Below are 16,222 nucleotides of genomic sequence, written 5' to 3'. Positions count from 1 at the left end.
TGGCCTGAGAAGTAGGGGTAATGAGTAATTCTTTGGGAGAATCCTTAAGCTGACTCATAAGACAGACAAGAGAGGAAGTGCAAAGTTAGTTATCAGGGGTAGCAAAAAGGCAATTAGAGGCAGCAATTTAAGGACTGCCTGTGGGTGAGCATTCCTGAAAATGATCCTTTTGTCTGGTGTCTCTAAAAGCTGGGCATGGGTTTGCTGTGTGATGTGGTGTCTTAAGGGTGCCACCCAGGGACTAATACTCACAGATGTGAAATGGCCTGGGCCTGGAACAAGGCCTCCAGGTAGACTGAGCATGTCCCTGCCTAGTGCCCCAGAGACTTACAGTTCATGCTCTGTATTGGTGGATTCAGTTTCAGAGAACAAAAACCATTCTAATTAAATTCACTAATTTAAGCGGAAATATTACCAGATACTAATATTACCAGATATTTAATGGCTACAAAATTACTTGAGGGCTGGAAGAATTGACTCTAGGATGAGCTTCCAAAAATACTTCCAGCCCCCGAAGTCATATATACCTCATTTATAATCAGAACAGTTGCATGTCTGCTGCAGGAGACTGCTAAATTAGGAAGCTGCTGGTTCTGGAACATGCTGCCTCTGCCTTAATCCATGCCAGCAAATGGATGGATGCTCTGTCTCCCTCCTTTCAAGTTTCTTCAGTGAAACCTGAGTCTTTCTGGAAACCTAGCTGCAAGAGAATCTGGGAAATGTAGTTTTTGGCTTTCTGGACTCTTCAGCACAGCCAGGCACACTAGAAGGAGGTTAGAATAAATTTGGAGCAGGCTAATTACAATGTCTGCTACAGGTGCATATCCCTCCTAGGTCTAATCAGGTGCTATGGGGAGATATGAAGCCCAAAGAACAAGGAATATTGGATCCTTCTGGCTCTGAAGGGTTGGGGACATGGGGGAAATTGGGAGGTTGTGGGAGCTTGAGAAGGACAGCCATGGAGTTGATGAGGATGTGATGGGGAGGGCCAGGCACAGCCAACAGAGTATTAATAGTGCAATGGGAGATGTGAGAGGAGTGACAAGGGTACAGAATTCAGAGAGGGAGCAGAGCCTCAGTGGAAGAGAAAGCTGTTGAGATTTCAAACACAGGAAGTCAGGAATGGCCACCTGGTTATTCTGATTAATTCTGCTAGAAGTCATGATGTTGAGCCATTGCTGAACTAATCAGGAGGACATATGCATACTACCAGTGTCTTCCCAGCTTCCTGGTCATCTGTTGGTTGATTTTAACCTCAAGATTTTCCGAGAGACAGATCACTGAATTTGATTACCTCGGTGAGCAGCTTGCCTTCTGAGATAGGCCTTGCCTTTGTCTTTCCTGGTGGGATTGGGTCATAAGCCCCCACCTGCAGGCTCAGTCTGATCCAGATCCTGAGCCAATCATGGCAGAGGCAGGAGGTGAAAGAACTCCAGCCTCATCATTCAGGAGGATTCAAAATGAGGACTAGATGCCAACAGACCTGGGATGTGGACCATCATAGATTTATTCCTTTATTCACTCACTTAACCACATCTGTTGAGCCCCTGTCATGCCGCAGGCACATGTGTACTCTGCACGGTGATACACTGGCAAGCAGTCTGGAAGATGAGTCAGACTCCCTTAGGTGGAGAAGTGATGGAGAGCAGATAGGCAGAGAGAACAGGAAGCTCACAAGCCCTGTTGCTGAAGTGGGAGCAACAGGAAGCCGCATGAGGGATGGGCAGGGCCTTATTGGCCCCATTGTGGAGCTTTGCTTTCTCCTAAGGGTAAAGGGAAGCCGCTGAAAAGGGTTTTAGGTGGGAGGATGGGCATGATCAGACCGTGCTTTGTTATCAATGCCCTCTTTTTTTTCTTTCTTGAAGGACTGATAGAATGGGGAGGGGCAAAAGTGGATACTGGGAAATCAGGTAGGAAGCCTTTGCGGTGATAGTGAAGTTAAAAAATGATAATAAATCAGAGGGTGATGGTGATAAAGGGACAGGACAGAGACATTTAGAGGAGGAAGACAAAAATATAAGAAAGAAGAGCAGTTTTGTTCTTTCTCTCCACTCTAGTCACTTCAAACTCTATTTTCACTTTTGCCTTGGTTTTCTGTTTTCATATGTATCTTTTCATCTTATATCCTGGTATAAGAAAATCAAAGGGGATAGATTTGTTTAAGAAAAGCTACATCACAATATGGATATGCTTACATAGGACCCATGCTCAAGACTTTGAAGTGGTATAAAAATCTGTTTTTTTTTAGTGCCATAGATAAAAGCATGGATTTTGCAGACAGAGTATTAGCTATGTGACCCCAGCTGAGCTATTTCACCTTTCTAAGCTTCAGATTCACCATCTATAAAATGGGGAAAAAAATATTACCTAACTTGGTGGGTTGCTCTGAGAATTAAATGAGATAATCCATAAAAGGCCATTAGCATAGAGCCTGGCATAATGAAAATGCTCAATGAATGTTAACTAGTATTATTATTCACAGCTTTTAGCTGACCATCCATGATGCAGTTGATTGATGCTCTTGCAGGCCTTCAGAGCCAGCACCGAGCACGGTAGAAACAATGATTGTACGACAGACTTGTGCACAGATTGCAAGGACTCTGAAAAGGTGGCTCAACATATTGAATCTAATTCTGCCTGTTTTCTCCCAAGTCAGGTTCTGCCTCTGAGACTGTGCAGAACTTGTTGGAGAGGCACTGCCTGGTGGGGAGGATGGGGAGAAGAGGGGCCAAGAGGATGGATGAAAGGGAAGACTATGAAGTGGAACACAGGATTTCTGCTCCTGTTAGCTCACTTTGGCAGTAGCTTTATTATGGCTCATTTTTTTTTTAATAGGGCTCTGATTTGTTTTCTTATTCCTCATTCATTTAGTGAACAATTACAATGTGCCAAGCATTGTTGCAGGTACTGGAGAGACAGCCATGAACAAAGTCCCAGCTTCTGTGGAGCTTACATTTTGGTGGGGTTGTCTCTTGTGTTAGCAGATTTTGTTCTCCTGGAAGTCTTAGCTGGCCCAAACTTCTTCCTCCCTGATAGGAGTGAAAGGAGCCCATGGAACACATTGCCTGTTCTAGATCCATATTGAAAAGAAAGTTCTGTTGTGTGGAGTTTGGAGATTAGTTCTCCTGGGGGAATTCAGTTTGTATTTTGTAAGGGAGGGGAATAATGGAGACGTCAATAACCCCAATGAATATTCCTCCTATTAGTCTTCAGAATATCCACATATGTAATGTATTATTGTCACAGATGAAGAAACTGAGGCTGAGAGGTTACATGATTTTCCCAGTGGAGGTGGGACTCAACATTTAGACTTCACATCCCATGTTTTATTTCTTTCTTTTATAAATTGGGAATTATTTGCTCAACTGCAAACAAATAAATTTAGTGGCATTAGCTCAGCTGGCCGTTGACTTGTTAGTGGTTGGAATTTCTGGGTAATAGATTTTACGCTTTCAGATAGACTAGTCTTCATGAAATATAACATAGCTTAGTGGTTCCCAAATGCTGGTCCATGGACCAATGATGGTGTATGACAAAGTTGTCACCAATCTCAGCAAAATGCCAAATAAAGTAAATTTAAGTTAAAGGCTGTTTCTTTCATAATCTGCTTACCCAAATTTCCACTATGGAATGATTGTGTTAGTAGGAGGTAGTTAGGTTTTTGTTTATTTGTTTGTTTGTTTTAAAATGTTGCTTTACAAAATAAAAAGTTGGCAAGCCTATGTCTGTCAATTCTTTTTTTGTTAAAATTTACCGTTTGGTAAATTCAAAAGGCTGGGGAAACCTGATATAGCTAACTAAACGAAAAATAGAAGTTCTGTTTCTGGCAATATGGAATACTAGATATTAAAAAAATCCTTCTGGTGCAGAGCACCTAAAAAAGAATGTAAAATTGGAAAAATTATATATTTTAAAAAATGCATAGTTGTATTGGCAAGAAGGAAAATTCCTAGAGGCCAAAAATGACAAGAAAGCGGAAACCAGAGAAAACTACATTTGGGAGAGAAGAAACAAATCTTAAGGTGTTAGCAAGGTGGAAAATAGGATCAAATACTGTTGCCTAAACTAGTGTTCCCCAAAGATGACATCCTTGGTGGAAAGAGGAAATAGGAAAATAATGTGCCCCTCAAAGGAAGCCCAGTTAAATACAACTTCTCACCCTTGGGATGCAAGGAAGGGTAAATTTCTTCTGAGAAGTTCATAACCATGAGTCACTCTCATTGGATTTGAGGCTAGAATTCCCATCATTAATATGAGCTGAAGAATCCCAAGCTGAGAATTCAAAATAATCTGAGTTGGGTAGTGCCCCCAGGTGCCTGATAGGAGCAAACATAAATTTTCTCTGAAGGCATATGCTATGATTTCAGGCCTCAAAAAGTTCCTGCAGTTATGATTCCAATTAAATTTTGGCTCAAAATTTTAAAAAATCACAAAATAAATGAGGAAATAAGATGTCAGGGGAAGAAATCAAGAGAAACATCAAGAAGCAGAATCAGAACTTTAAAAACTTCAGATATTAGAAATGGATACAATATATAAATAGAAGTATTGAAAGGATAAGAAATTACCAAGAATATTTATTGAAAAGAATCAATTAGCGCGACTTCCCTGGCGGTCCAGTGATTAAGACTTCGCCTTCCAGTGCAGGGGGTGTGGGTTCGATACCTGGTCAGGGACATAGGATCCCACATGCCTCGCGGCCAAAAAACCGAAACATAAAACAGAAGCAGTATTGTAACAAATTCAATAAAGACTTTAAAAATGGTCCACTTCAAAAAAAAAAATCTTTAAAAAAAAAAGAATCAATTAGAACTTGTGTAAATGAAAAATATAACCACTGGCATTTAAAAGTTTCAGTTACACAGGTGAAAGAGAGTTAATGAATGTGACGATAGATATTTTCAGATTACTTTGAAAGCACGGAGGAACAAAGAGATTGAAAATATGGGAGGTAAGTTAAAGAGAAAGGGAAGATAAAGTGAGAAGGTACGATATACATCTAATTGTAATTAGGGAAAGTAATAATAAGAGATAATGGCAGAGATGCATATCCCAAGTTATAATGCATGAAAAGTTTCTAGAATTGATGAAATACAGGAATCCTCAGATTCAGAAATCCTTGTGAGTACCAAGCATGATAAATTAGAAAACCACACCTAGATACTTTAATCCTTTTTAATCCTATTAAAATTATAGAATACCAAAGATAAACAGATCTTGAAAGAAGCTACAGAGAAAAGAAAAATGACCTATAAAGGAATGATAAGCTGATAGCTGACTTATCAACAGCAACAGTGAAAATGAGAGATATACATTCAAAATCCTTCACTAAAAAACAGTTAAGCAGCCAAAAGTCATATCTAAAGAATTACACCTCAAAAGCTTTACATTTAATTAGCTTTAAGAAAACACATGTTTACCTGTTAAGAGGAATGAACTGCCCCACAAACTTGGAATTTGAATATGGGCCTTTCCCCCTTATTTTTCCAACTAGCTACTTGTTTACATGTCCTACAGGCCTCATTATTATGAAGCTTAGCATCTTCTTACAGTTCTTATGCACCTTGAATTAAATTGTCTTAGAACATCGGGCATTTACTCCAAAATGGGTTAGTCCTCTTCTAATGCCAAATGTAGATGGAACTGAAATTTGGTCTGTTTATACCACCCAGCGCAGTTACCGTTTCACTGCCACATGTATTGCAATTGAACATTTCTATGGCTATTTGTCCATTACAAGGACGCCTTGACAAGTTCAGATCATTGCATTCACAGTGAGACCCCACTTGGAGTCTCTTAAACCACACCCTTCTGGAGTGACACAGTCATAGCTTCCCAGGGAGCAGGAGGTCACACTAACTGCCAGCACCCCCCTCAGATGCAAAATTACTGTCCCTGTTTCTCAGAGTGGCCACCTTCTTTTCCAGAGCAGAGGCAGAGTTTTAAAACCGTAAGAAACACCAGTGGTCTTCTATTCATTTTTCCCAGGGTAATGCTTAGTTTAGCCATGTAAATGTCGTCTGAATGAATTGCCCCACAAACTTGGAATTTAAATATGGACATTGCTCCCTATTTTTCCAGTTAGCCACTTGATTGCTCACATGTCCTACAGGCCTCATCATCATGAAGCTCAGCCTCTTCTCCTGAGAGTTTTCATGCCCTTAAAATTGAATTATCTGAGAACATTGGGCACTGACTCTAAGTCTGCTTAGCCTACACCTATGACCAGGGGAGATGGCTCAATGACTCTCACAGAAAAGAGATCTCTAGGTGATATTTTCTCCTCTGCTATAGATTGTGTCTCTCCAAAATTCATATGTTGAGCCCTTACCCCTAATGTGATGGTATTTGGAGATGGGGTCTTTGGGTTGTGATTAGGTCATAGAATGGAGCCCTCCTGAATGGGATAATTACCCTTATAAAGAGACCCTAGAGAGCTCTCTTGTCCCTTCCACCATGTGAGGACACAGTGAGAGGACAGTCATCTATGAACCAGGAAGTAGTCTCTCACCAGATACTGAATCTGCCAGCACCTTGATCTGGAACTTCTCAGAACTGTGAGAAATTGACTTGTTTATAAGCCACCCAGTTTATAGTATTTTGTCATAGCAGCCCAAACCAAGATATTCTCCTAAACCAATAAGGTCATCTTACTGCTCTTTCACAGTCTTCTTTCAGGAACTGACCCTAAATGGGCAGAATTTGTTTATATCACAGCATAGCTGCTAATTTCTCTTGCTAAAGGAGAACAAAACTCACAAAATCAGTCTTTTGTGGGGCAACTCTATTGGGCAAACTCTTTCAACTGAAATACCAGAACAGGGTTTTTCCTGCGGGTGACAGATTTTCTTGTGGGAAAATCCCACTCCTTGTTTCTTTCTAAATAGGGAAAATATTTCTGATGATATATAATTCCCAATGAAATGTTAACAAATATTCACATATATTGTGAGGGAAAACACAGGCAAATCCTAAGGTATAATCAGTTGATATCGGACTTGTTTTCCTTACTGGAAAATAGGTCTGATTGCTTGGCGTGAATATTATGTTGGAAAAAAGCAGCTAGGCATCTCTTCATTCAGAACACTAACATACATCCCCAAGTCTGAAAGTAAATCCAGTATCACCAAACCACATTCATTCAGCAGCAAACATTTAGAAATCAGCTGAGGCCAGGAAATGTGTGTGTGTGTGTGTGTCCGTGTGTGTGTGTGTATGTGTGTGTGTGCACACAACATACTGACATTAACACAAATCAAAGTACTTTCCTTGTGATCAACTCCAAGAAGATTAAAACCTAACCACCTGCTAAAAGGCATTTATAAGTTAACCAGGATTGTAAAGAAAATGAATGTTCATTGAAGAGTGCCTATGCTGAACTCTCATTATTTACATTATTGTATGTGGACTCATTTTTAAACTACCTTATTTATTAAGTGTGGCCAAGCAGCTCTGAATCCTTGATCTCAGTTGTTTTTATTTTTTTAAGGTATAATAACACCAGGACTTTAAAATCCTGTAATAAAATTCATGTTTTATAAGAAATAATAGGAGTCACTTTCATTCCAAGGTGCCATTTTTATTAAAATATTTATTGCAAAATAATACATGCTCTTTATTTTTAAAAATGCAAACAATACTGAAGTATATAAAGTAAAAACTGAAAGTTCCCCACAACCCTGGTCCATCCCATTCCCCATAAAGAGTCACTGTTAACAGTGTTACGTTCATCCTTCCAGATCTGGATTTATTTCCTGCAACTTGCTCTTCTATCTAACACTGGATCTGGGACACATTTAAACATCACTACATACAGAGATACCTTACTGTTTCATAGTATTTCATAGACCAGATGTACCATAATTTCCCTATTGATGGACATTTAGATTGTTTTCAATATATTCAAAATAAAGCAATATAAAACATTTGTTTCATATATAAAAATAAAATCACAGTATTTTTTTGTACACATAACTGCACATTTATGAGAATAGTTCTCTAGGCCAGATTTCTAAAAATCGAATTAAATGTCAAAGGGTCTACATGTTTTACATTTTAATACATTGTATGCATTTTTTAAAAGTTAAAATTTTTTCCTGAGTTTTTCATTAGTTAAAAGTTAGCTGGATTTTGTTTAGTTTGTTGTAGCTCTAGTTTAACCTCTAGAAAACTGCTGACATGGTTTAGAGAGCCCCTCTACAGAAGACTAAAGAAGGTGGGAGACCATGGAAGAAAGAATTAGGGCTCACCTGGGAAAACCACACAGCTACACAAGCATCCCCACGTCCCTGAGAAAATGCATCAAAACAAACTAGTATAAGGAAGTCAAAAAAAAAAAGAAAGTACTGGGTGTTCAAAACCACATGAAGAAAGAGATTAAAAAAACACTAGGGACTTCCCTGGTGACGCAATGGTTAAGAATCCGCCTGCCAATGCAGGGGACACGGGATCGAGCCCTGGTCTGGGAAGATCCCACATGCCGCGGAGCGGCTGGGCCCGTGAGCCACAATTGCTGAGCCTGCGCGTCTGGAGCCTGTGCTCCGCAACAAGAGAGGCCGCGATAGTGAGAGGCCCGTGCACTGCAATGAAGAGTGGCCCCCACTTGCCACAACTAGAGAAAGCCCTCGCACAGAAACGAAGACACAACACAGCCATAAATAAATAAATTAATTAATTAATTTAAAAAAACAAAACAAAACACTAAAACCTTAAATAGTCTTAAATGATGCAGTAAATTTGTGCCCATTCATATGTGGACACTTATCTCCTTAAATATAAAATAATTAAATGTGGCAGTATTTTTAATATTCTAATTTGTTACAAGTTTCAAGTATTTCATGACTTAAGCCTGCCTATTTCTCACAAAGACTCGTGCTCCTCAAGACTAGAGATAATGTTTTAGCACAAAGAGTGCTTTCAACGAATCTTTATAGAGCTGCCTTCAAGTGCCCAACTCTCCTGTCACTAGACAGATGTGAATATATATATATATATATATTCCAGCTCCTGGAACGAAAACTCTCAGTTCCTAGTTGGCTAAGGACCGAAGTCCTGGCCAGTGATAGGCTATAACAGTAGCTCAAGACTTAGCTACTATATAGCTATATATATATGACAAATAAAGGATCAAGGCTCTTTTACCTTTCAGACATCCCCAAAATAAAGAACCAAATTCAAATTTTCATAGGTTTGGCTTTCAGAGAAGCCTGAAAGGAGCTGAGCATACATTTCTTCTCTTCTACAGCACCCTCCTCCTCGTTGTTTTTAAAATATTCCTGAGATGGCTTAGTGATATAACCTGTGGAGAGAGCTATGGCTGAAGTTTCTGCTAAGTGCACGATAACCAAGAGGTTTCAGATGCCAAGTAAGATATTTCCCGTGGCCCAAAGATTTTTTCTTAGTAGTTATATTCAAAAGGTCTTTTCTCAGTATAAGTGCTCTGATGTTGGCTGAGGTAGGCCCACCTGCGAAAGGTCTTCCCATTTATCTTAATTAATAGTTTCTCTCCAGCATGAATTCTTCGAGGGATGAGCAGCAGCTCTTTTCTATAGTCTGCATTCAGAGCGCTTCTCTACAGCAGGACTCAAATGTCAAGGAAGAGAAAAGCTGTCACAAAAGGCATTCCCACATTATTTGCACTCACAGGTTTTTTCTCTAGTGCGGATCTTATTATGCCGGACAAAAGCAGAGTGGTGGGCAGAGGCCTTTCCACATTCCCTGCACTCATAGGCCTTCTGGCCAGTGTGAATCCGCGGGTGGTACATGAGATGTGACCTACGGCTGAAGGCCTTCCCACAGTCTGCACACTTATGGGGCTTCTGCCCAGTGTGAATATCTTCCTGTGCCGGACGAAGTCGACCTTTTCACGAAAGGCCTTCCCACACTCCTGGCACGTGTAAGGCTCCACTCCAGTGTGAATCCACTGCTGTCGAACAAGGAGGCAATTCTTGTTAAACACTTTCCCGCATTCTTTGCATTCGTAGACGCTCTTCCCTGCAGGAACCAAGGTGTCACTTGGTCCCTGTGAGTCACATTCACGGACAGCATCTCTTGGAGAGTCTTGCTTTTGTAAAACCCTTGAGCACAGACAATCATCCTTCCCCACCCCACTGAGCTCCAGGCGAATTCTCTTAAGGAGAACCTCCTTGTGGGAGGCTGTAACTGGCTTTAAGTGCCCTTCCTGCATTGCCAACAACCCTTCCTGATCTCTGGCTTGCCCCAACCTGGAGCACCTTCTGGCTCCCTGAGTCAATCTTCCCTGGAGCAAGACTCACCTGGACAGGTGCTTCAGCAAAGAACTCCCTTCCCTGTCTCTTACTGCTGCTTCTGCTGTTAGGTCCACTCTGGCTTGGGAACAGCATGGCCCAGTGAGACACAGACTCTGCAGGTCTCCAGTGTCACTTCCCAGGACAGGGTCTCCTGGGCCTAGTCCAGCTGCCCTCACTCCTAACAACTGAAGGTCGCGGATACATCCAACACCGCTGCCCGGGATGCTACTGCAATCGAGCGAGACAAAGGTCCACGCCGCACCAGCTTCCGCCTGCGCAGAGCGCGCCTCCGACTACAGATACCAGGGAGCCCTGCGCTCAGCAGCTGGCGGGACTACAAGTCCCAGAGGCTCCGGTTCACTCCTGTATTTCTGGGAATTGAATTTTCAGTTACTCTGGAAGGAAGTTCACAAGTGTGGATGGAAATTCTCTCCAATTTTGGCACGGAGAACCTCGAAACATGCACGTGCACATACACGCAAGGAATTTGGTCCTGCAGGGTGTGGGGAGGGAAAGAGCCCTACGTACCGCTTTACTTTATCCGCTGACCCACATCAAACTGTACCCAGAGGATGGGTGTTAAAGTCAGTTCAACCCAACAAACTACGGAGTTGGAGAAGGCTGGACATTCAGGATCACTTTTACATTGCTGATGGTTCTGTCATTAGGAAAACCACATTGAAAAGTTTTGGCCTTGCCTCCTAAAGGTCTTTCCAAAGAGAAGCTTTCCCACACGGGTACCAGGAGACATGGACCAGAAGGTACACGACAGCAGGCACCAGGAGAGAGTCCAGAAAGGAGGATGGATAAACGGCTTCTCCACAGAATGGAACATTATTCAGCGGCCCGGCAGTGCTCTAGTTCGCCGCTGCAGCGGGGGAATCAGAAGCACCACAATTTATGTTGCAGAATCTTCAAAAACTAAGCGCGCATCAGTGCCAAGTCCTGGAACTGGTGAGGACGGGAGAAAGACCTGGGAAAAGCCAACAGAGTTTTCTCACCCAGAGGATTTGGTGGAAGTCAGTACAGTCAGGAGACAAAGCAGAGAGCTCAGCTGTGTTTTTTCCAGACAGCAGGACTCTCTCTAGGATGGGAGGCAGTAGTGGATGGCCATGACTGAGGCGGCTATGCATGAGCTGGTCTGAGTAGGTGCTGGACTGTCTTGCCCAGACAGGTGTCCCTGTCAGTCTCAGGATGCTACACATTTGAGACAAAGTTCTCTCCAGCAGTGGTTCTCCAGTTGTGGTCCGTGGTCTCAGGTATGTACACTTTTAAGGGTTCAAGAAAGGCTGATCACTAAGTACTGGCGTCATAGCATGATAATGTGGGCAATTACAAAATTAGTTGGCTTTGCTTCTTGGAAAAGTCTCATTTTTTTCTTTAGTGAATTTGTCTTTCAATATATGGTTTAAATGGTATATTTCCAAAATAGTTTCCAAAATGATTAATACTCAGTCATTTAAGCTACCCTAGTGCTTTTATTTTTAACATCTTTATTGGAGTATAATTGCTTTACAATGGTGTGTTAGTTTCTGCTTTATAACAAAGTGAATCAGCTACACATATACATACATCCCCATATCCCCTCCCTCTTGCGTCTCCCTCCCACCCTCCCTATCCCACCCCTCTAGATGGTTACAAAGCACTGAGCTGATCTCCCTGTGCTATGCGGCTGCTTCCCACTAGCTATCTATTTTACATTTGGTAGTGCATATATGTCCATGCCACTCTCTCACTTCGTCCCAGCTTACCCTTCCCACTCCCCGTGTCCTCAAGTCCATTCTCTACATCTGTGTCTTTATTCCTGTCCTGCCCCTAAGTTCTTCATAGCCATTTCTTTTTTTTTAGATTCCATATATATGTGTTAGCATACAGTATTTGTTAGTAGCAGTGCTTTTAAATAACCTGACTATCTCAGCAGGAAGTTGGTATACATGAGGTGGCATCAATACCTATACCATACTCAGAGTGCTATCTGGGAGTTCTCAGGAGGACTTCTCGTGAAGGCTCATGTGTCAGCCTGGGCTGTTGCAGGTGACTTCACTCTTGCGAGTGTAGACTGCCACCTGTGATTTTCAATTCTTGGACGTAGCCATGGGTTGAGTGTCCACCACCACTCCTCTGCCTCCCTTTAGCATTGCAGCCCAAGTATGAGCATAGACTTTCCCTCTAATATTAGACCAGGCTATGAGTTTATTAAGACTTGGTTGATGACTGAGGATTGCAGAGGGACTTCCACACAGAGAATAACTTACAACCGGCCTCTTGCCATGGCTGTTCTTAGACCACCTGGTTCCCAGTCTGTCCTCCTGGGGCCTCTGTAGGACGGCTTTTCTGTACAAAACCCATTCTCCCCACTTAAGGAAGAGGCCAGGTTTCCTCTATTACCCAGAAACACCTCAAACATGCCTCCATTCCCCAGAGTCTAGGCCCAAGTCAAGGTTCAGAGAGAGGAAGAAATTTCCTTTTCAACCCCATTTCAGGCTTGCCTTCCCTATTTTTTTATTCCCATCTTTTACCTTTAAGGATGACTGATTGGTGTAGCATCTACTTCCTTTAGTGGAGACTCCACCCCCACTCACACAGTATTGGCCTGACCTTGTGTCTCCAATAGTCTGTCCCTTTAAAACACAATAGAGCAACGTTTCTACAAGGTAGCGTATTGATACTTACTGCTATGGGTTGAATTGCGTCCCCCCCAAAAGATGTTGAAGTTCTAACCCCCAGTACCTATGAATGTGACTTTATTTGGAAATAGGATCTTTGCAGATTATCAAGTTAAGATGAGGTCATTAGGGTGGGCCCTAGTTTAATATGATTATGTTTCTTCTTTTATAGATTCAGAAAAAAAAAAGAAAGCTTTTTTTAAAGAAAAGCGTGATTATCTTGGGAATGAATAGTGTTTTCAACAAATGGTGCTAGGACAACTGGATTCCCAAGAGAAAGAAAGAACAACTTGGATCCTTACCTCACACTATACACAAAAATTAACTCAAAATGGGTCATAGACTCAAATATAAGAACTAAAACTATAAAACTCTTAGAAGAAAACATAGGAGTAAATTTCTGTGATCTTGGGTTAGGAAATGGTTTCTTAGACATGGCACTGAAAACATGAGCAACAAAAGAGGAAATAAATTGAGCTTCATCAAAATTAAAAACGTTTCTGCTTCAAAGGACACCACTGATAAAGTAAAAAGACAACCCACAGACTAGGAGAAAATATTTGTGAATTGCATATTTGATGAGGGGTTTGTATCCAGAATATATAAATAACTCTTACAACTAAATAATTGAAAGACAAAAACCTTAATTAAAACGGGCAAAGGGCTTGAGCAGCTATTTCTCCCTAAAGGATAAATAAATGGTGAATAGTACATGAGAAGATACACTAACATCTTTAGCCATTAGGGAAGTGAAAATCAAAACCACAAGGAGAAAACCACTTGATGCCTACCAGGATGACTAAAATTAAGAACACAAGAATAAGTATTGGTGAAGATGTGGAGAAATTGGAAACTTCATACATTGCTGGTGGGAATGTAAAATTGTGCAGCCATTTTGGAAAGCAGTCTTGTAGTTCCTCAAAAATTTAAACATAGAGTTACCACAGGACCCAGAAATTTTACTCCTAGGTATGTACCCAAGAGAAATGAAAAAATATGTCCACACAAAAACCTGCACATAAATGTTCATAGCAGCATGATTTATAACAGCAAAAAAGTGGAAACAACCCAAATGTCCATCAACTGATGAATGGATAAGCAAAATGTGATTTATCCATACAGTGGAATATTATTCAGTCACAAAGAGTGAAGTACTGATAGATGCTACAACATCAATAAACTTTGAAAATATTATACTATGTGAAAGAATTCAGACACAAAAGCACACATATTGTATGATTCCATCTACAATATATGAGTTGTCCAGAAAAGGTAAATCTACAGAGACAGAAAGAAGAGCTGCGGATGGGAGGAAGGGATGAGGGTTGACTGCTAAGGGGTATGGGGTTCCTTTTTGGGGTGAGAAATATGTTCTAAAATTATATTGTGATAGTTGGACAACTCTGTGATTATACTAAAAACCATTGAATTGTATACTTTAAATGGGTGAATTTTATGTATGTGAACTGTATCTCAATAAGACTTTTTTTTAAAAAAGAGAACCATATTCAAGTGTTCAAAGAATATTTCATTTCAGGCATATAGATAATAATACAATGACCACTCATATACTTAACATGCAGCTTAATAAAGAAAATCCTACAGATGTAATGGAAACCTCTTGTGTATTTTTTCTTGATTCAATTAACCTAACACCACCTCTGGAAGTAACTAGTTTGTTTACTAGCAGTGAACTTGATATTTATCATTTGTTATTTCTTGAGTGTTTTGTCCTTTTGCTACATTTGTATTTATGTATATATATGAAAACATGTATTTATTCATAAACAGTATATGATACTGATATTCATATATTACCCCTTTTATTTTTAACTTTTCTAAAGGTTAGGTAGTTCGGTTTTAAGCAATACCTTGCATAGGACATCCACGGTGTAATTCAGGCTGGGTTTCCACAAGCCTTGTGGGGATCTTCTTCCAGAAGCCCGAAGAGAGGTGAAGATCCTTCTGCCTACAAGCTACAGGATCAGACAGGAATTTAGCTCCTTGAATGATGGTTGCTCCATTACCTCTACTTCTCAGTGGTCTCCAAGTCCTTTTTTTAAAAATTTTATTTTATTTTATTTTATTTTTTATACAGCAGGTTCTTATTAGTTATCTATTTTATACGTATTAGTGTATATATGTCAATCCCAATCTCCCAGTTTCCAGTTCTTTTAGGAGATGTTTCAATATGGTTAACGTTCCACTGGAGAGCTCTGTGTTTCATATATTCTAGAAAAGTGTGCACTTTATTTTCTAGATCTGTTCTATTGCCAGTTAGCAGAAAGGGAATACTCCCATCACTTCGTCTTCTGTCCCCTGAGTCTAGCTATAGCAGCAAAGGATCCCAGTTCTGTCACTGAGAAGACCTGAAGTGGGTCATCTCTACCTGGGAAGTCCTGAGCATGGCGGGGTGCCCTTGGACTTCTTTCCCACTTGGCACTAGGTCCTCCATGGGTCTATCTGTGCTGATAGGCCTAGAGTCTCTGCAAATTTGTCCTCTACAAACGTTCAGGTCAGAGAGAGCGTCCCTCACCGTGTCAGATCTGTCTACCAGACTCTGTGTAAAGCACAGAGGAGGGGGAGGAAGAGGAACTTCCAGTGTGAGCACATCCGGGGCTGAGCTGTGGAGCTGAGCCCTCCTCTCCGTCACTGGGTGCTGGTAGAGAGGAACAGAGCAGACGGGTCAGGAGCAGGTCTGGGGAACGGAAGAGAACGAGGTGGCACTCAGCCCTGCTGAGATACTCCCCTTTGGCCTGTGCGGCCACCGGTCCTGCCCTCAGTCACATCCCACAGATAACTTGAATGCAGCCAAGTCCCATTCCTCCCACCGTAGCAGGCCTGTGAAGCTGGCCCTTGAAATGCTTCAGTAAGGAGATAGTGGAAGAGAAACGAGAAAGCTGATCGGCCCTGGGCTCTTAGCAACAGGGTCCCCTGACCTTCAGGCAGGAAAATGCAAATTAAAATAGTGACTTTTAAAGAGAGGGACATGGGTAATATATTTCGACGCTGACACACTTTCTGCCTTCAGAAGAAAAAAAAAAAAAGCAAGTCCAATAGAAAGGAAAGGTCTTGAAATGTTTTTAGAGGTGAGTTAAAACGGTTTTAAGTGCTGGTGGTCTTTTGATTGCTCCCTTCCCCCATCCCAGCTCCTGGAGGAGGGAAGACCAATGGGAGCCCAAGACAGTATTTAAAGCAAAGGAAACAAAGAAACAACTAAATCTCCTTAGGTACTTCTGGTGGTCTGCCAGATTCTAGAAATTTATTAACTCAATTTCTTTCTTCCTC

General features: G+C 41.2%; 1 protein-coding gene across 1 annotated transcript; it reads right to left on the bottom strand.

Moving 5' to 3' along the window:
- Window positions 1-9,629: 9,629 nt before the first annotated feature.
- ZNF80 (zinc finger protein 80) lies at window positions 9,630-10,186 on the bottom strand. The gene is given in 2 exon segments (XM_036849682.1): window positions 9,630-9,833; window positions 9,836-10,186. Coding segments are annotated over 2 exon segments (555 nt in total).
- Between the last annotated feature and the right edge of the window lie 6,036 nt (window positions 10,187-16,222).

The sequence above is a fragment of the Balaenoptera musculus genome, chromosome 4, assembly GCF_009873245.2.
Source record: "Balaenoptera musculus isolate JJ_BM4_2016_0621 chromosome 4, mBalMus1.pri.v3, whole genome shotgun sequence".
NCBI classification, from domain to species: Eukaryota; Metazoa; Chordata; class Mammalia; order Artiodactyla; family Balaenopteridae; genus Balaenoptera; species Balaenoptera musculus.
This window is presented reverse-complemented; position numbering and strand designations above follow the sequence as displayed.